At 31.3% G+C, this 22,833-nt stretch overlaps 1 protein-coding gene across 2 annotated transcripts; it reads right to left on the reverse strand.

Annotated features, from left to right (window-relative positions):
- Window positions 1-908: 908 nt before the first annotated feature.
- On the reverse strand, window positions 909-22,103 carry LOC143247582 (endoplasmic reticulum mannosyl-oligosaccharide 1,2-alpha-mannosidase-like). Of its 2 annotated transcripts, none has more exons than XM_076495885.1 (11): window positions 21,537-22,103; window positions 20,184-20,333; window positions 19,374-19,607; window positions 14,565-14,631; window positions 9,064-9,249; window positions 8,020-8,168; window positions 5,898-6,086; window positions 5,188-5,375; window positions 4,041-4,164; window positions 1,927-2,121; window positions 909-1,313 (listed from the first exon to the last, which is right to left on the reverse strand). In XM_076495885.1, the coding sequence occupies exons 2-11, from the start codon at window positions 20,247-20,249 to the stop codon at window positions 981-983; spliced, it is 1,731 nt and encodes a 576-aa protein (XP_076352000.1). In that variant the 5' UTR covers window positions 20,250-20,333; window positions 21,537-22,103; the 3' UTR covers window positions 909-980. The 2 variants fall into 2 exon arrangements, with proteins under 2 accessions (XP_076352000.1, XP_076352001.1); XM_076495886.1 differs by having other exon boundaries at window positions 21,541-22,087.
- Between the last annotated feature and the right edge of the window lie 730 nt (window positions 22,104-22,833).

The following is a 22,833-nucleotide window of genomic DNA, read 5'->3' on the forward strand; positions in this document are numbered from 1 at the left end:
AGATGCAAAGTATTTCAATAAGTAAGGGAAATTACAATATTAAATTCTGTCAATCAGAAGTTTGTACTTTTCTGTTTAAATGTAATATCAACTATTTTTTAATGAATAAGCTTATATACAATATTAAGTTTAGAAAATATTGTATTATTTAATTAAATATATACAATATCACAAACAATAACATGACAACATTGTTTCTTTTATCTTAAAAAATTGTTTCAAGTTCATATATGTATATGTGCAATACAATTCTATACAGTTCATCAGTATTTATTAAACCTAAATTTAATGATTGTTTTTTTCAATCGCAAAGGTTTAGCAAGACGTGACGTTTTGCTTGATTAGCAACTAATCCCCATTCAGTTAAAGTTCTGTTACAAGATTTTTCCTCAAACATATGTACTAATTGTTTCTTTCTTTCAAAGTAAAGAAACACCTTCTTACCTAACACTTAATAAATTTTCAACTTTTTTTTTTTTAATTTTAAGAAAATATATTGTAAAGCAGTTCCCACTTTTCGAAAATGTTCAGGTTATTCAGTTTTTATTCATTTGTAAAGTGTGTGTTTTCTTATAGTAAAGCCGCATCGGTCTATTTTCCGAGTCCTCCGAGGGGAATTGAACCCTTGATTTTAGCATTGTAAATCCATAATCTTACAGCTGTACCAGCAGGGGACATTTATGAAGTAATTAAAAATAGGATACTTTACTTTTTTCTCCCAAGTTCATAAAAGCAAGCAATGTTTTTACCTTGTGTTATAGTTTAATATTACAAATTATAACATTGAGTTTATGTACTGTTTTACAATTATCACTTAAATAATCTTAATTGTACTTAAGTTCTCTCGCAATATTCATAACTTCATATTTATCATAAGCCCTTGTACCTGTAGATTAAACCAAAAGATAATTAAAACCACAAATGTCAATGTTTTATGTACAACAATTTAAAATACAAACTTTAATTTATTTCACTGTTATCTATTGTTGTAGATGGGCAGAGGGTGCGCTTTCGGTATTAAAAACAACTTTATCCAACGGAAGAAATTCTTGTTTGTCACTAAACAGAAGATAAAAATACTTTAAAGTCTCTCCCAAGAAAAAACTTTCCATGAGATCACGCGGACGTACAAAGAGGGGATTTCGAACGTCTCCAATTGTGGTGTAACCTCCTGTTTTAACTTTGGTGTAACGTTCAAATGCTTGAAAAATGTTCCATCCCCACTTGCGATACGTCTCGTTACGAGTGAAGTAATACATATACCACAAGCTTTCAACAGTTTCAGGACGTAAGAGGTTATGGGCATCATTGCTCTGTAAATCAGAAAGTAAGATATTGAGAAAATGAATACAGCACATATTAATAAAAACACTCAAGTGATTAAAATTTTTGTACAGGATCAAAATACAGATATAATTTGGAGGAAATCTGAAAACTTCTAATCGTCCAAAAGAGAATTATTTCTAAACAAGTTCTGCCTGAAGAAAAGGAGATTCCTATTATGATCTTTGTAAAATAAATATTGTTTCACGACCTCGCATTGAATATTGTACATTACTGAGTTCTCTATAGTTTTCTAATCAAGTGCAACAAACTATAACCAGATTATTCTTACTGAATAATATTTGAACTGATTTGTTAAATGAACAACACTTTAAGCCTCAGAAAAACATTTTAATAGGTTCAAGTCTCAATTATTTTACTACATGGAAAAAAAAACGTACCTGAATGCAATAATCTTATTATAAACTGGATTTTTATTCTCTTTTGTAAGATCATAAAGTTAATAGAAATGTTTTGTACAAGATATAAGAGGCAATATCCAGTGACTAAGTGAATGGAAAATATAAAATAATGGAAGCATCTATTTTAAAACTAGAATTTCACTGAACATTTTTTTTTAGCGAGATGTATTTTATGACACACCTTAATAATGATATCTGAACCTCCTCCATTGTTCATACTGAAGTACGCTATTTCAGGACTAAGAAATGTTGCAGTACTGGCATACATTTTGTAGCATGTTTCCATGAGTTGCTTAGCAAGCCTTTCGTGGGAGACTGGCATTCCATAATGAAAACCAAGAATTAAGGTACCAGATAGAAAGCAGACTAAATGGTCCTGGGACAAGATAACAAAAATAGTTTATCCATAAAGTAAAATTATTTTCAAACAAAATTATAGAAATACAAATTAATAAAATACAATCAGAAATAAAACTATTATTTTATTATTATTACAGGTCCACAATCCCGTATCAGAAGTTCCGAAAACTGAAGATTTTTTTGTGGAGTGTGGAGCGTCAAGTACAACAGCTGACCCAACTCCACAACCCACTTGACCCATATCAATCAGGTGTGATGTGGCAGCGTGGCCCAGCTGCCTGACAGGCACATCAGTTGTGTTTCAGAGCTCCTACTGGTCATACGTATGTCTACTGTTTACTGATATTTTTGTCTTACTTTTCATTTTGTGACTTTGTGTTTAATGTCACTGTGAAAATGTCCCAGACTATTTACGTTCTTATATTTATTCCACTAAGTCATTTTCCAGTTTATTATTACAGCATATAAGTAAACTGTAGTACTATTTATAATCTTTATTCATCCCACTTAATCTGAATATTAATGTATTAATCAGTGATGTCGAGAAAACCCACTTGTAGAGAAATATATATGCAAAAACGGCTCGTATGGGTTGAGAAAATATTTTACAAAGAAGGTCGAAACGTTGTTCGTTCTTCTATGTAAAATATTTTCTCAACCCAAACGAGCCGTTTTTGCATATATATTAATGTATTTAATTACTGTTCATTTGAGACTGTGTACATTTAAGTGTTACCGAATGTTTTTGTTGGAAATAAAACGTTTTAGATAATTTATGGTCTATAATTATCCCACTATTTATCAATACATTTCTCTATAAATAAACTGTAGTAGTATTTGTAGTCTTTTTATATTATCCACTTACTTTGAGTATTCATACATGTTTGCTGCAGTATTAATGTTTGATTATGGACCCTATTGGGGTGATACATTTGTTCTAAAATCAGAAAAATTCAAAAACACAACTGGCCCCAAGGGGTTTGGAAAAGGGATTGTGGACCTGTATTATTATTTTCTTACAGAAATGTATTTATTGAACTTCAAGGATGCAACTAATTTGTCTTTGCGGAAACAAAATAAAAGATGAAATGTGCATCACAGTAAAGGGATCATAAGCATTTTAAATTATATTAAAAACAAATTAGTTGCTCTAAAGGACATCTCAGAAATTTTTAAAACGTAACAATTTCACATAGCTCTCAGCTTTACAAACCAAACAAAGGATGCCAAAAACCTGTTCACCAAATAGCTAAAAGGCACATAACATTAACCATAACTAAACTGAAATAACAAAAGTACGTTTGATGTATTTAAACGTATTACGTTAAAACAATAATTGTGAAAGTTATTTTCAGGAATTCTAATGGCAACATATAATAAACAATTAATTCTATAAGAAGTTTCTCTGATTAAATAAATTTCATGAATATATGGCTATTGGGAAACTAAGGAGTCATGATACAGTTATGGACTTGATATATTCCCATTTTGAAAATAACTCACAGAAAATAAAAATACTATAGGATTTATAAAAAGGGAAACATATTTTATTTTATTTTTTAATAAAGAGGGGTGACAAATGATTTATTCAAGAACAATTAGGCCTAATGTTTTACTACAAGTCCACATAAAAATTCTTCTGATGTTTAAATAGTACCAGGCATCGTACAGTACAAAATCTGAATTTTCTTGTATCCATGGTGAATGAACTATAAAACACGTGTATATATTATATTTTATTTTTCATGAATGAATAAATTTTGTTAAAGCTTTAAGAATACAAATAACTGAAACAAAATACATGCATGAACTCAAAAGTATCAACAGTAAAAACGTTTTGGTTCAGAGAAAGATATAAGCACAAAAAACAGAAGATAAAAGGAACTAACGAACTCTATAGAGAATGACACACAAGAAAGGAAGAATTAAACCTGCCATTTTTGGACTGTAGTTTCTTCCACTCAAGAGCTCGCCTACAAAAACCAACTGCTTTGGCTGACTTTTCCGAACGAGGTTTTTCATGACTCCTTCTATTGCTTCCATGTAATCTTCTTTTAACCTGTCCACAGACAATGAAACAAAATTTACCCTGGAGTCATTCACAGAATATTTCTATCGAGTTATTTAGGAAATACAAAAAAAAAAACATCTTACTGGTTAAATAAATTACTAGGATTTTATACACCATGATGATAAATTGAAGAGTAGGAAAATAAGCAGAACATACAAATTAAGGAAGATTGGTTCTGTTTTATAGATGGTCTATGTGGTTACTACATTTGTGGAATTTTATTTAATATTTTATGGTTAAGTGTTTGCTTGGGACTGATCAAGTGATCAAAAACTGGAATTTCCTTAATTATGCAAATCTCCAGATTTAAGACTACTGTAATTCTAAAACCAATTTCAATATTCTTAACATTGTTTAGGCAGAGTATTCATGATGAAACTCTGTAGAATGGACAGCAACTTCCTGTTGTGGAGACACAAGTGTGGAGGATGATGTTTGGAAAGTCATCTGCCTTTCATCTTCAGGACTTTACACTTGCCCTCTACACTTGTGTCTCCACAACAGGAAGTTGCCGTCCATTCTACAGAGTTTCATCATTTCAATGTTATTTCTACCTCAATATTCACATTTTCTTAGATCTTAAACTGTATTATTTTCTGAAAATATCAAACCAATCTATTCTGGTGACATAATACAAAAATTTATTATAACACTTTTATAATAAATTATTTGCTTGTGATGTCACGAGCCTTTTATAGTAATTTTATAGAAACAACATAACATTACTTTTAAGTGTGATTTTGATTCAGTAACTAGGGTTAACAAAATAGGTAAAGCAGTATGCTGTATCAAATCATTTTAATAGTAACACAAAATAAATCATACAAAATACTAAAATTATTAATATAGACCACTGCATTGAAACACAAAGCAGTATATAATTGAAACTCCAAAGTTTATTGCTTCATACATATATTGTGTAACACAAATGTTTTACTTCAGACTGGCTGTACAGTTTCAGAAAATACTCATAATGTGTTCTTACTTCTCTTTTGGTTTTGTGTTACATACCATGATATGTTCCTTCCCGTTTGGATCCACTGTTTCAGAAGGTACTCATAATAAGTATCTGCACGTGCACCAAGGGTTATAGTGGAATGAGTACGAAACTGGCCCTTATCAGCATTGATAAACATTGGCACTAGTCCATCTTTTTTGGGTAAAGTATGTAAGTATTTTGACACGTGGAAAGCTGCCTCCTGATAGGAAAGAATTTGAAAGAAACAAGTTTCGAGACAATAATATTTGTACGATCTACCAAATTAACAAAACCAACAAGTGTTAAAAATCGTACATTTAACAGAAAAAACAAACAGGTTTTATGCCATTCATTCAGAAAACTTTACTAGTTTTAACTACATATTTATATGACATGCAATTTTAAGTGTCATGGTCATAAAAATCAATTTTATCCTCAAACATCCACATATCTTGATTCAATTTCAAAATAAACCTTACAAAAAAAACAAAACATTTGTGTTAAGAGTGTATGATAATAACTATGTGTATACAGGTTTAGAGGGAAAATTCAGACTTCAGTACTCATATGCATTAGACGGTAAATTCTCACTGTAAACAGGAGAGGTAATATTATCATGCACTGCATGTTACGATAATACACAATAACACTTGGAAAGTCTGCACATCCTCACACAATCATTTTGTATATATCTTGTACACGTTGTACGAATACAAGGAAGAAAGAAAACAAAATTGCTCACTTCATATTTAGGATTACCAGTAATTCGACTGAGATCTCTAAACTCCAACTGTACAGTTGAGACTTCAGATACTGAGCTGTCAGAACCCCAGAGAGGAGCATGAGCAAACCCAGTTTTCAGGTTAACATCAGAATACGGAACACCTGATCTAGTCCTGAAACAAGGCATCAGGTGGTCGGCAATGTCCACCTGTCACAAAACTCACAGTAGTTAATCTTTTATGTAATGACAAAAATAACACTAAAACAACAGGGTAATACACTTTATATGAATAAATGAAGCAAGCTAATAATTGTTAAATTTCCTAAAAAACAACAACCAGAAACATACAAATGCTGAGTATGACAAGATTTTCTTAAATTCAATATTCATAATAACACCACAAGTTATATTGTCTAATAATATTGATGAAAAATTATGTGTTATTTAAAATAATTCTGTATATAATTCATTTTGCTTCTGAAGAAGAATACTGATAATGAATTCATAGAACTTGAGTTTCTGATGGTCTTGTTAACCCTACTTTTTTCCACAATTGTTTGTGTTAATTCTTTCATAATGGACTTTTAATATGCAATAGGAATTCCTCTTCTAGAAGAGTTTCTGTAACAGTAAATATCTGATATAAAATGGAAAGCTAATTTCATTAGAGTTAGGATGCTGCATGTATTTCCATTAGAAATAAAATTCTGAACATAGTGTTTTATTGCTATGCACTAAACAACATTTGAAAAAACACCCATCAGTAACCAACTTTGGCAAACATACAATAAATTAAGTTTCACAACCATTCTTGTGTGAAACACATTTAGTCCAATTTAAAACATAAATCAACAAAAAAAATATAATAGATTCAGCTTTTCAAATAAGTTTAATAACAAGCAATAATAACTGGAGGCTTTTAAATCACTTTCACTCAGATTGTAACACCATTTTCAGGTATAATTTTATAGTAATGAGAGATGATAGATATTTTGATGTTAAAATAATAGTGAATGACACTAAGAGATTTATTTGTTATTTGGAGTAAAGATAACATTACAAATATTTGTTGTATTTAATTAACTGATGACAAGACTAATTATAGATGCTGTCTTGAGCCATCGCAAAACAGATTGTGCATGGTGTTTCATCATACTGATAGAAGTTTAGTTCTTCCTCAGAGAACTTCATTAATTCAAGCACTGTAACATGGTCCAAGCTTGACACGACAAGTCTACAAAAGAATATTATTCCACAACTCTTTATGGTTAAGATGACACAGTTGTATCCAAAATGTTCACCATGTTTCGGTTAAACCAGACTGGTCTTTCCAACGTACATGATGAAAAGTCTACTTTCTTCACTCCACACGACAGTTCTCTTGTTGTTCATCCTAACTGAATGCACTGTTAGTTCAATCCTTGTATTAATGTTTATGACAAGCAGCTTATTGAGCTGTAGTCAGCTAGTGAGATCAAATGGTATGAAGCTCCTCGTGCACAGCAGATGTTTTGGTTTGCAGTCATTGAAAAATCACTTAGTCACAGATGTCTGGTTCTCTTATACGTATCAAATCTTATATGAACCAAGAAGTAATTAACTCCAGGTTTGTAGCCAGTTGTTCTACATTATAACTTCCAATGGCCTCCTATTTCTTTAGCATACTATCTACAGTGGATTTGGTAGAAGTTGGTGGATTGAAGTTTTTTGGATACTCATATGATGAGTGATGGATCCAACACATTTCCTTTTCATGTATTTTAAGACTCTTTCTTCAGGGAAGTTTGACCCCAGCTGTGGAAACTATTAACATTTATAAAGCCAGTGTAGCATTACATAAAATGGCTATTGAAACTCTAGTAGGAACATATACAACAAAGGAAGTGTGGGTTTCTTTAAGACACTTTACATAAACGATGACCCATTGCAATGTTTCTGTCCCTTTTGTTCTATCCTGACCATTCTTGAAAACACTGAAAACTAACAGAGAATGTTTATATTTATACATCTGGGCTAAAATAGTTTACAGTGATAAAACTGTGATACATTTTCTAGCTGAATATAGCATTCATTGTTTATGGCTCTTTTTGTTAACAAAATTGAAAATTTTCAATTTAAAATAAAAATTACAAATACTTACTGCTTTTTCTAAAAATAACTTGTCTTGTGACAGATGATATGTGCTTAGAAGTCCCCCAAGTACACGAATTGTTGTTTCAAAAAAGTTCACATCTTTGTTGATATTAAAATCTAACTTACTAGCCACCCACTCCCTGGCTTCCTGAAATTCTATGACAATTAAACAAATTACAACAAAGTTAAAATTATTTATACATTTGAATAAGAGTAAATACATGTAAGAAAAGTTAAGTATTAATTATTCTGCAAAGTGAGTAACAGAAAAATAACAAAATTATACTGCAGAAATGGATGGTGAAAATGCTTAGAAATGTTTGGATCATATTAACGTGTTGATTTAACAGTGGATTATCTTACGTGAGATCTCTAAAAAATAAATTACTTGCACTCTCAATAATTCTTGAAAAAACAGTTTGTTTACTCTTATTGCAAAAATTTGAAGATTTATTAAAAAATTAAAAAAGAACTAACATAAGTGAGTTTAACTATAATTTGTGAACACTTTGAAGAAACTGATGCAACATCTTAGTAAAACTTCAACATGTATTTAAAATAATACAAAAAAATTCTTGAAACAACCTATTTATTAACAAGTCCCTTAAATTGTTTCATTACAAAGGAGTAAATATTTTTACAATAATGGAGATGGTTGTTTGAACACAAGAAAGATAAAAGACCAAAGTATATATTAACTTTTTAAAACAATTAAAATAATATAAGTTACACTGCTTTTGTAGTTTAAACTTATTCCATAAAAGTCATATTTTCCTCTAGCATTACCTAAATGAAGCTATATATCACACAACAAAATAAAACAAATTAAGAAGCAAATTTCAAGTTGTTGTTGTTGCAAAAGTTGAACCCTTTAATCAGCTCACAACTCATATTAATTGTTACTTCAGAAAAGCTCCAACAAGAATCTTTTTCTATTAAGTTAAGAAACAATTTATTTTACAAAATCAAATGCTTACACTCTGAACACTAACACACAGGCACATTTTTAACTTCCAAAAATGACTGCTTCTTTTACACACACCATATGTACCTTCTTTCAATCCCATAATAAACATAGTATCAAGAGCATCAATCAGTGTGAGTCCAACACCAAACCAATCATGGAAAGACTTGGAGACTGGCTTTAGATGGTCATGGCCCCATGCATGCTCTCGATACCCTTTCCATGCATGCTTGAAAGCTTCAACGACAGCCTCTTGGTATTGATTAGTTGGACCTGGGAAGAAATTATCGTTTCCATAACACAACAAATAACCATTTTCATTCACAACATTAACAGTTAATCGTATTTCTGAAAAAATTAAAATTCTGCATACATTATAGCAACATATATCATTTTAATAATGGAAAATAAATATTTTCCATAGTTTTCATAAATAAAGCATGACAAAATATAAGATCCAAATCCATGGCCAATGTTTCCATCAAGCTGCCACTAGCAAAAACAACAGTCTTGCCAAGTGATAACAGTAAAAGTCAATTAGAAAGCTAAAATTTAGAGTTACACCTGAATAAAAGTTGTTTTTGGTTTTGAATTTTGTGCAAAGCTAAACGAGTGCTATCTGCACTAGCCGTCCCTAATCTAGCAGTGTAAGACCAGAGGGAAGGAAGCTAGTCATCACTACCCACTGCCAACTCTTTTACCAATGAATAGTGAGATTGACCATCATATTATAATGCTCCCACAGCTGAAAGGGCAAGCATGTTTGATGTTATGGGGATTCAAACCCACAACCCTCAAAAATATTGGTTTAACTGGGTTTGATTAATAAAAACCTTGGTGTTGTATTTCAGAAATATTAAAATAAAACTGTTTTAAAGAACTGCTACAGCATGCTTGTTTCCAATGTAAAGGACATCAAGAATTTTATTTATGACTGAATAAACAAACTTCATATCACTGCTACTAGATGTCTTACTTGTGCAATCAAAATGTTGATATATGAATGTAATAATAAAGATTTGTGCTGAATTATTTGTCATGAAACCTGACATTTGATTTCTAATAATTAACTCCCCAGTGTTTTACTTTGGTAACTGAATTATTTGAAAACCATTAAAAAACAGACTGTTTGTTTGGCATTTAGTGGCACAAAGCGACTAGGTTACCTGCACCAAACAAGTAAAAATCGTAAAAAGTTGAGTTAAAATAAAACAGTGCCAAGAGTTCACATAAAAGATTTATTTAGAATTAAACATGCCAATGGCTCATAAGAAGTTAAAGAGACAATCAAGTCGGACAGTGCTATCATTGCTAATGACACTAATCTCTGTCAGGATTAACTTGTAGAAAACATGTCTAAAGTGGTGCCATCACTTAAGAGTTGTAACAACAGTAAGATGTGGGAGTTTTACATTGGTGAATCGGTCCCTGATAAAAGAAAACAATGGATTTAAAAACTGTGACCAATGTATAGTCTTAGCCAGAACAACTTAATTCTTCCAATTCTTGTGGAAACAAGACAGCCAAAGAACAACAGAAGTTTTGAATTGGAAAACCTGTTGACACGTTACTCACTCCATGTCAACTGCCAATTGGCATGAAGATGAGCCTTCAATATAGGACAGTAGTCCAAACAGAAAACATGCACCACAGCAGATGAACTTAACTGCAGTGTCAATAAACTTATTCCCATAAATACCAACATTGCTAGGTGTCCAGAGAAACTGGATACAAATGGAAGATACAGAAAAATGGGACAGCTGTTGTTGAATGTTGATGTAACTGGGTGAGAGTTACTGTTAAGTGATTTCAGGGAAAGTAGAGAGCTAAGAGAGTCAGTGTAAATAGTAAAATAAATGTACTGCATAGCTGCTAAACAATCCAATGCAAAAGAAATGATGTACAACTCAGCAGTGAACATAGGAACTGTGGAGGGGATCCTGCAAGCAAATACAAAACCACAGTAAACCATGGCAGAACGTACAGAGGCACCTGATTTCAAACCATAAAAATAAACAGGAAAAGAAGAATGGTTTTGAAAAATTTTTGTTAAAGAGAAGATGATAGTTCCAATTGGGAGTATCTGCTTTATTCAAAGGACCCAAGGAAACGGCGTATTTGAGGACGGTAACAATGGAATGAGATGATCACTGGGGACAGTGACATCATCCAATGTCTGACCCAATTCAAACAGTTGTGTCTGGACTCAAAGACCAGAAGAAGGAATTGCAGATCATCTATTTTGAAATAGCATGACCCACTGAAGAAGAATGACACAACCCCAGGTGGAATGCTGTAGTAAGGATTGAAACTTGTTAGCATACTGTAGGTAGAGTTGCAAATGGTGGAGGGAGGTGAAGAGGAGGTTAATGGGACTTGGTACACAAACTTTGGAATGGAGAAGTGTGGAAAGCCTGTGTGCAGAGCCAAATCCTCAGATGGTGAATATGGTACAGCATCTGACAGATCAGAGACCTATAGTCCAGTTTGAATTGAATGAGGGCACTATAAATTCTGAGCATAGAACATTGATCTACTCCCCGAGAGGTAAAAGAGAGGGAAAGGAGGATGTTCAGTGCCTAAGTATACTTGATACATAGTTGCTTTATGTGAGGAATGAAAATAAGCTTATGGTCAGAGATAAGCCTCAAGAACTTTGGGAAACACGTTCAGGTTTCAGGTATAGAATGAAAAGCTGCTTGAACATTGCAATCAGTTATTGCTTCCATGCAGTCGTTAAAAAATGGTAAACCAACAACAACTGGATGAAGTTCTGAGATAGAAAAGTGAAAGAGAACCAGTCAGCCTGATCCAACTTCCACTGTGGCATTTGAGTCAGGTGGTATCAACCACAGCCAATAACCCTCAAAAGGATAGGAAAATGATCACTGCCCCATTGGTAATTGTAAACCCTCAAAGAAAAGCGAGAGTAAAGTGAAGCGTGGCAGATACAGAGATCAACGGCAGTAAAAGACTGACCAGGTCCATGAAAATAAGTATAAGAACCAGTATTGAAGAGAGAAAGGTGGTGACCTGAGAGCAAACTCTATATGGAATGACCCCTCTTATCAATATCAAGACTTGACCTTTTAAAATGGTGAAATTCAGGTTACAGTATTTGTGTTAATAGTATTCTTGGTCGAAACGATTTATATCTAATAAATATCTTTTATTTTCAATAAATAATTAGTTACTTTACTTATAAGCTTTGTTTCAATACAATAAAGTTAATAATAGTAATAATCTATAAATACGGATTTGAGTCAATGGAACATTTTGCCATTGCCTACTGCACCCACTAAACCTAACTGATGTCTTGTCAAAGATGAAAGTCACTGTAGCTCTGAAAGAAATACAGTTTAACACAAAAATATTTTCAGAAATGAAAAGAATAACTAAAAACACCATAACAATTTTCTAGGTCAGTGGTCAGTTCCAAAGTTGTTTAAACTTTCCATTCCATTCCATTCTTCATCTCCACAGAAGACGATTCTTTTGAGTCTTTTACAAAATCATATTCATTCTATATTGAGATAGTTTATAATCTGCTCTGTTCAATGGCATGTAAACTTTGCTTGTAGTTATTTTCAAAGATGAATTTAATTATTAGTTGTTCTGATCACATGCTGTGAAACAGCAAAATGATTAGAACAAAATTCAATACTTGTGACAAGTGTAACTGTTATTGAATGGAAACCTGACATGCATTAAACAGGATGTAAGTTTATGTTTGACCATTAAACTTTGTGTAAAACTACTTGAGGGTTACCTGCACTAACCACTGTCAATTTTGAAGTGGTAAACAAGGCAGAAAGGTGGCTGGTTAACACTACCCAACATCAACTCTTGAACTATTCCCTGACAAAGAATCCTACATAGAGCACACTGCGAGTCAGTGCCCTGACCATCAGCTCATGGTTCTAAGAGTTTATGTAGTTTAAATTATTCAATTAAATGTGTGTGTTAGTATTTATAGTATTAGATGATCATACCATGCTAATTGTTATATTTGTGTCCTGTTGTTCAGTCATTCTCACCACTGGATATAAAATAGTTTAGCATATTGTAACTAACAATTCACATAATAATCTTATGCAACTCAGTGAGATCCTCTTAAAAAAACAAAGTTCAGAGTTTTAAAATTAGTCCTTGTATGACAACCTTTCTATCTTGGGTACCATCACAGCAGTCCTGCTTTCAACCATTTAGTGTACTTCTTAAGAAAAGTAGGCCATAACTAAATACAATTATCACAAGTAATGCTTACTGACTAATAGCCTGTACAATGAAATAATTTTTTGTAAAAATTATATACAGTATATCTACCAATTCAACTTATCTTTGTCTTACCACTAGCAACAGTACACTGCTTTGTTGACTTAAGTTACCAATCCTCAATACCAACATCCTTTCCTTAAATACGTGATTCCCAACAAAACTATACGTCATATGTATTACTGTACTTACAGATCATATGCCACTTGTTTGCTTAATTTACCAAAAAGGTTTAAATCATTTTTCTGAAGCAGCTGTATCATTCTTATCACTAGAAGAATCCAAAACCTGATTATCATAAACAGAATTTACCAACATTTAATACAGTTTGACTCCACTTATAATAATCTTCTGTTGTTTTCCCTCTAGTCATTTATAAATTTAACAAGCTAACTTATCTCCAAACCTATAGAGATAAGTTTTAACAAATATTTTGTGTGTCACCTTCTAGAATGCTTTCCAAATATCTAAATATGCTTCATCCAAACTTTTGTTCTCATTAATACCAGAAGTAATTTCTTCAAGCATTTACATTGTGAAAACAAAGAAACTAAGGGATATACGTGACAGTCCTTGGTGTTGAAAGGGTTAATTTGAAATATATGTACTGACCAATTTTCAAAAGAAGTTTACACTCAAGTTTCTCAAACAACAAATTCCAAGCACTAGCCAATCATCCTCAAATTTACAATTTCTACCAATTAAAATACAACTCCCTCCCAAATAAAAACTCCTACCCTCAAATTCAGCTTAGAATAATATAAAGACCTACCAAATGGCTAACTTGAATGTTTAAAATATTTTGCATGCTTAAGACAAAGACTCAGTATTTTTTTTCTACTTTCATGATTTTTGTTTTAAAACTTATAATTTTTGATAAAGTAAATCTCTTATATATGTGTTAAAAATTATGTTAATTAAATGGATGGACTTGCAGCAAGGTTATTAATATTCTGTAGGTCTTATCAATTATTTCCTCTTAGGAGAATCAAATAATGTAGCATATGAAGCTGGGTGTGTGTGTCCCTCACAGTCAAAAGTTCAGTGAGTGGGGTTAGGACTGGATAGCACTTTGCTCAATTTAAGAAATGTACATAATCCACCAGTTTGAATAGTTTTTACGAATACCAAATACAAATCATAGTAGTGCACCATTTTTTTTAAAAAAAAAGCACCAATAACATTCCCTAGCATATTTAATTAAGCAATTTCTAAACATTTTATTATGTTAGTTGACTATTATCACAAGTTTTTTACGAACATCGACACTTAAACTTTAAACACACAGTTGTAAACATTTTTTTTAAGCTTACCCGCTTCTTCAATTTCGAAATGTTTCATTTCATTCCGAATGGAAAGCTGTTTCAGTAAATCTTTGCCCTGTGGAAGAATACTGATTCGTCAAACACATGCAAATCATTTAAACAAAATTAGAAAATATAAAGAACATTAAAACCTCATTTTTTCCCCATCAGAGTTTCCTTTAAGCTCATTGGTATTGGCTTAGTAAACACAAAGACTCGCACATCACATTGTTCCATAAGAATATGATGAACTAGGTTTAGATATATGGAAGGTTTTGTTTTTTACCTGCTTCATATATTATTTATTTATAGTTTATAGGTATAACAAATTAAAAATACCCTAATTAAGATCACACACTTTCTAATATTATAGATATTAGTTTGTATACTTGGTAAAGAGCTTTGGAAATGTTGCTTGTACAACTTATATTCTGTGTTCTTTTATATTAAATGTAAAGTTAGGGACAACAAGGGCCTCACTGGTTCATCTTGGCTGTACCATCCTCTAAGCCAAATTATTAAATAATATATAAAATGTAAAGCCAGTCCTTATCAATCATATATCTATCAAATTTTCATTTAACCTCACTCAAATTTATTGCCTTCACAACATCTGAGGGCAATCCGTTCCATAAGCCAACCACTCTCTTTGAAAAATAAAATTGTCTTTGCTGAAGGTGGTTTCTACCTTCCCTAAATCTATATTTGTGTCCCCTAGTTCTATGATTCTTGCTGTTGAGTATGAAAAATGTTGATGCATTATCTGTTCTTTTTACTATCTTAAATACTTCAATCGGATCCTCTTTAACTCTTCTGTTTTCAAAAGAAAACAATTTTAAGGATTTGAATCTCTCCTCTTATGAAAATCCCTTCTCCCTAGGCACCTTTCTCTAAGCCCTTTCCAATGATTCAATGCCTTTCCTAAGGTAAGAAGCCCAAGACTAAACACAATATTCCAAATGTGGTCTAATCAGTCACTTATACAATGAAATTATGACCTCTTTAAGAGGCTGATCAACTATTACATCAAAATCCCTTTCTCTCATGATAATTTTAAGGTTATTCCCACCCAAACTAAACTTATAATTCAAATTATGATAGCCCACATGCATTATCATGCATTTATTATAATTAAAATTCATCTACAATTTATTTGCCCAACTTACTAAATGATCTAACTCATTTCGTAAAGCAGCAGTATCCTCTTCACAGCCAGCAAGATCTGACACTTTAATACCATCACCAAATTCAAGTAATCTATTGACCATTTCTTCATCTGTCTTATTAATGTAAATCAAATGGAACAATGGCTCTAAGACTGAACCCTGAATTATCCCACTTGTGACATTAATCCAGTTTCACCAAATTCCATTTAATAACAACCCTCTGACTTCTTCCACCCAGGCACTCTTCTATCCATATAGTTAACTTATACCCACACTAATAGAGATAAGTTTCTTTACAAGTCTTTTATGTGGCACTTTGTCAAATACAAAATCTTTTTACCATGAAAATGTGAAAATATCAAGCTAGTGGATTGTACGTATTACATGCTATATTTTGTTAACCCTTGTTGAAAGGAAAATACTTTCTTTTGCCCCAGATTTATTCATCCAGTTATCATGTACAAATACATTTCTGTAATTATCCACAAATACAAGAATGTATTAAATAAATATAAAGAGATAACAGTTAGAGAAATTATACTTAAAATTCCTAATAACTATTTTTAGTTAAAAATAAGGTCATTTAACAACTTGACACTACTTTATATGGATGTGCACTGTGCAGCATAAAAAGGCTAATTTAGAACATGATAGTCACAGTAGACTAGGTGAATGAGTGGTGGTTGGAAGCTGTACTAGTTTGTTTGGACAGCTTGATAGATGATTCATGCTGATATAGTTTGCTGTGCTGTCAATTAGTGCCTTTCTACTTCATTGGGAGCTGGAATGCTAACATCAAGAGGTAAGTTTTCATCTTACTTACTTCCAAATGGTAGTACTTTATTTCCTTATTACTTTATTTTTTATTTCAATTAATTCTTTACTTGGGAGAGCAGTCACCTTCCCACAACTGTATGAAGGCAGTGAAGGGTGATATAGATGTGGGATGTTGTGGGCTTGAGCACCCACATCTCACTCTCCCAATTTCTATTTTTATATCTGTTATCTTACTTTTACCTTACTTTATTTCTTTATGTGAGACTGACAAATGGAAGTTAAGACTGGTAGATGGTGTATCCCCACTGCAATGTGGGTTCTGGTTCTGCAGTCACCTCCAAAACCTAGGTTAGATTTTATAATCCCACATTGTAACTTGTACCCTGGGATATTTTCAGTTGATGCACTGTTTTTTGTTTAATTTGTTTTTGTTTCGGATTGTTTTTGAGTTATAACAAATTAACATAATTAGTCAGAGGTTTGGATTTATTGTTTATAATGCTGTCCTTCCTTGTTATTTCACTATCTAACTTCATTAAAATGTAATTATTTTCACTAAAATATACGTATGTATATCCAAAGTTTCAATGGCACATTTTCTTTATACAAATATTACATGTTAATATTCACATTATAATTTAAAGATAACTAAATCACAAAAATAATTTACTTAGCACAGTGAATATTATTATACACAAACAAGAGACTTTACTTAAAGTTACTCCCTATAATACAGTCTCATTGTGGAAAAAAATAAAATCCTTACTCCAGGTGTTCCTATGGAGACAATGTTAGCTTTGAAAGTTTTGGATTTTCAAATCAGTTACATTGTTATTGGACACACAGTGACTGCTTGTTATAATAAGGCAGTCAACTTGCACTTGCATTTATCTATAAATAATTAGCTTCAATTATATCACCTCTAGTGGTGTGTAAGGCCAATAGAATCTATTTAAAAGATCAAAGGGTGAAAAATGTACATTATATGTAATTTCTTATAGTACAGAAAAGGTGAAAAAAAAAGATCATCGTGCGATATGAGATCTTCCACTTAATGAGGTCTGGTTTAGTGAATTATAAAATTCTTATGAAAAATATAAAAGTAACTTAATTTCTGATGCTAAGATGTTTAGCAAATAAACAAACTAATAAATCTTCAGCCTTTGGTTACTGCCTGGTGGGAATAAATTGTCAAGGAAACAAGTAAAATTATTGAGGATTTGGGTAAAATTTTAGGCATTTACTTCTAATTGAAATTTTTAATTTAGTTTAAGTTTTTATGGTAAATATTATAAATAATGACCAATATTTAATATTTCTGTAAAGTTTCTAATTATCACCTTTCACTTTCAAGTCATCACCCCTTAACTTTATTTTTCAAGTAAATGGACAGACTATCATGTAATTTGTTGAATTTATATGGTCTTTTAATCACTGAAACCAAATTCCCTTTCTAAATTCTTTATTACAAATGGCAAGTTTCCATATTATATTTTATCTTTCAAACCATAATTTACGACTACAATTTGCTTCAATATTTCTTCTAGCAAAGCAATAATGTACATTTTTTTTATAATAAAAAGGCCCAGACTGAACATAACATTCTAAACAATGTAATTTATATATAAAAAAAGGTAGGAACAACACTTGTTAACTTCTTTAGTCACTGTTGAAAACTCTAAAGAATCTAGCCTTTTTAATGTACTTTTTCAGCAAACTATAAAACCATGTTAATATTCTTGTACTCAAATACTTAAACAACTTTAAGACAACTCAGTGAGGCTAAACAAATCTTCCTGGATCAAAGAAACTTTATTCTCTATATTGACTTTACCAACTGTATTTTTATCACTAGCTAATTTGCACAAAATACACGTTATTGTTAATGAGTTAGGAGAGCTTTATGTCATATGCCATCTTACTGGTCCTAATCAATCTGATTGACCTACAAATTTTAGTACACAATTTTATCACATCAGAATAGTTTTGATACATTTTCATTTCAGTGTGAGGGAACTGCATTACAAGTTATGCTTCTGTATCTCAGGATGGCTAGTATGGGTATTTCACTTCAGTGTGAGGGAACTGTATTATAAGTTATGCTTCTGTATCTCAGGATGACTAGTATGGGTACTTCACTTCAGTGTGAGGGAACTGTATTACAAGTTATGCTTCTGTATCTCAGGATGACTAGTATGGGTATTTCACTTCAGTGTGAGGGAACTGTATTATAAGTTATGCTTCTGTATCTCAGGATGACTAGTATGGGTATTTCACTTCAGTGTGAGGGAACTGTATTATAAGTTATGCTTCTGTATCTCAGGATGACTAGTATGGGTATTTCACTTCAGTGTGAGGGAACTGTATTATAAGTTATGCTTCTGTATCTCAGGATGGCTAGTATGGGTATTTCACTTCAGTGTGAGGGAACTGTATTATAAGTTATGCTTCTGTATCTCAGGATGACTAGTATGGGTATGAACACTTTTACTAATATAGCAGAGAACAGCATTTTGACCTTCCTAGGTCATCTTCTGTTAATACCTATACCAGCCATCCCGAGATACATTTTTACTTCAAGTGGTTTTCTCATCATCATGAAGTCATGTTTCTACAGGTTCAAAGACAAAATGGTAGTTTAACAGTTAACTAAAATTGTAATCAAATCTATTTCGATCTAGTAGAATTTTTCTTAGTTAATATAAGAAAATTATAGTTATTCAAAGTATAGGTAAAGACATTTTAAAGTAAATACATAATCATTAAAACATACGTGTTAGTAAATGTTCCTATTAAATATACAACATAAATTATGTGACATTCAAAATTGCATTTAAATTTACAAACATTTACTGCTGATAAAAAATGTTCTTACCACTTCCTTGCTCTTATTATGAGGAGGTTCAATTTGTTGAACCTCAGCTAGTAGCTCTTTCTTTTCAGTAGGGTTAATATTTTGTTCAAAATGCTTCTGTGTAAAACCTCTGTTGTTATTCACTGAAGGAAGTTCTGACGACAATATTAAATATAGATACACCACTGAAAAACCAGCCATCATGAACATAACAAGTAACACAAGTCGAAGAAATCTTGGCAATCGATTCCATTCCTATAAAAAACAACAAATGTCTGATAAATTAACACTATTGTTTGTAATAAAACTACTCAAATAACCTAAAAAATTATAAAAATAAACAATTCTTTTCACTTTAAATACTAATTAACCTTGAATGAATTATGTTATTTTCTGGGGGGGATTGTGAACAAATATAGCTAATATTCATAAAGGATTTGATTACTCAATTAGTACTTATTACATGATTTATAAAAAAAGGCCAAGAACAAGTTGGAATAAGCAACAATATTAAAACTTCCCAAACCCAGTTGAGCTCAGAAGAAATAGTGAATTAATTGAAAGTTAAATTTTTAAATCATTTTTTCTTCACATAAAATAAACCTACTATAAATGTTGCACAAAGTAATGTTATATTAATAATATTATTGAATCAACTGAAAGTACTCATTTTGCTTGTCGTCCGAGCCCTGTATTATAGCAAGGTACCAGGCACTGAGAATGAAGAAAGAAACTGAGATGAATAAAATCACCAGTTGAAATAAATGATCAACTGTCAAAAACAGTGATAAACAAAAACAACTAAATTAGCAAGTTCAAACTTAAACCTACCCGCCACAGACTCTTCCTTTTTACTGGTGTCTGCAGCAATTCTGGGATAGAAATTGAAACTGACATGCTAGTTCCTTAAAGCTACACAGTCTCCAATAGCTTTTCCACGACTTCTTTTATCTTTTGCTTATTTATTTAGAGATTAAGAATCTAAAGAAAAGAAAAAGATCCTATAGATAAAAATATAAAAATTAAAAAGATGAAATGAAATTTATAAACACTTTTTTTTAATTAGAAAAAAATATCCAAAAGCAATTTGATAAACAAATGACCATTAACATTAACTTCTCACCAAACCAAGTCACCAACACAGACCAGAACTAAAAAAATTAACCAAGTAGTAAATGTAGTTGAATTAATATAATGTTCATTCTTATTATGATCAAAATGCACTACTACATTAGTTTGGTAGCCTTGTTGATAGTAATATGTTTGGTTATAAATCTATTAATATATCAAAAATTAGGATACATTGAGAGATTTGTAGTAGTCCTAAATCCACATACCAAGCTAACAATATTAAATATTCCATATATTGATAAAAATACAAATAGATAAACTGAACATTTAAATAATACTGTAAACAACAATAATATCAAGAAAGTTTGAACATAACTTCAGATAAGATGTATGTTCCACTGCATAATACAACTTATTATTTTTAGATCAAATGACAGTGTACAAAGTGTACAAGTTAAAAAATATATTGTCAAATATTTTACTTGTATAACTTTGAGTCACACAGCAAATTATGATATTAATGTTTGACTTCCTTATTAAGAAAATGTCCTTTTTTTTTCTGCAGATCTTGTTTTACAATTCTAGAGAAAACAATGAATATTTTGTTGCATTTTTGTGTGAAAATCAGATTAATATGTTTTAACTTCATGTGAAAAATTTATCTCAAATTTGATTGAAGAAAAATAGGTGCAATTTGGAAAAAAGAGAGTAATCGTAAAAACAACATTACAAGTTCAAAAGAAAGCAACACAAAAAAATCACAAAATAGTAATTTTAATATTATACCTCTAAAGATCAACAAATTACATTGTAAGTTATACAGAACAACAGATGAATGTTAAAGAAAACAGTATGTTGATAAATAATTGAAACTTTATTCAAAATAGCTTATGCCAAAGTTGGTTTCTTGTACTTTTCTTCACTAATTGGTCAATCTAATTTAAAACTAAAAATTTAGTTCAATTTCATCATTATAGACTTAATTTTAAATTAATACTAATAAAAACAGTAAAAGCATCCTAGGACAATAAAAGTTAAAAACATGAATAATTTGTAAAATCTGAAAAGAAACAACAACAAAAAATTATTCACATTCAAACAAAATTAAAATACATACAACTTCCTTTGACCCACCAAGAGGATGTTCAAATTCAGTGTAAATGTTCAAATACTCAACATAAAAGTAACTGGAACTCCAGAGTTAGGTGTTGGTGATTTACCAATCTTAATTTTAAAAGTATGTAAATATTTAAAAATTCAAGGACTAAGTTTAAAAGTAAAATCTCAGAGTCTGACTCGGTTATAATATTAATACTAATCAAAAATTAGAAGACGGTTAAAACACTAGTTTGCGTTCACCTAGTAATTACAAATGTATATTACTTGCGATATACATTATTATAACTATTTATCATTTTATGTCATTATACTTAGACAAAATATTTAAAAATCGCAGACACTGTCTTACTGTATTTTGTTTTCAACGAGTATTATGTTTACATAACTTTAGGGCTACAATGGTCATTTACATGGAGTCAAACAAATGTATGAAAAACAATATGAATTTAACACCAGTCCACATCTGCCTAATTTTACACCTAGTTTACCAACGAGACAAGTTCCGTAAAGTAGTTTCCATGACTCTTGCGTGGATGTATTTGCACGTCCTCTCACAGTGTTGAAAAAGTATGTAATGTCACTATTAAAAATATTTTAGCATTTGTTACATTTAAGATATTTAAATAAAACACGGTAAATACTAAAGAACAACTGTTGCCTAAATATTAGTAATTCATAATTAAGTATGATATTGTAATTTTGTTAAGATTATTTAACCAACTATCTTTATTCAGTTTAAATACAAAATGTTGTTCAAGGAAGCCACTAAATTTTTCTTACTTACTAGCTGCATCGCGGATTCGAACCCCGGTCGCACCAAACATGCTCGCCCTTCAGCCGTAAGGGCGTTATAATGTGACGGTCAATCCAACTATTCGTTGGTAAAAGAGTAGCCCAAGAATTGGTGGTGAGTGGTGATGACTAGCTGCCTTCCCTTCAGTCTTACACTGCAAAATTAGGGACGGCAAGTGCAGATAGCCCTCGAGTAGTTTTGCGCGAAATTCAAAAACAAACAAATACCAGCTGCTTTCCACTGGTAGAGCGGTAGGTCTACGAATTTACATGGCTAAAATCAGGGGTTTGATTCCCTTTGGTAAGCTTAACAGATAGCCCGATGTGGCTTTGCTCTAAGAAAACACACACACTTACCAGTTATTTTATGGTAGAAAATGAAATGTATATACAGAATAAAGATTTGTTTATGAGATCACCTTTATCATTCCTTTTAAAAAAATATTAAATAGTAGGAGGAGTGTATATATATATATACAAATTTTGGCAAGGTAGGAGT

This window comes from Tachypleus tridentatus, chromosome 3 (genome assembly GCF_004210375.1).
Source record: "Tachypleus tridentatus isolate NWPU-2018 chromosome 3, ASM421037v1, whole genome shotgun sequence".
Classification (NCBI taxonomy): domain Eukaryota; kingdom Metazoa; phylum Arthropoda; class Merostomata; order Xiphosura; family Limulidae; genus Tachypleus; species Tachypleus tridentatus.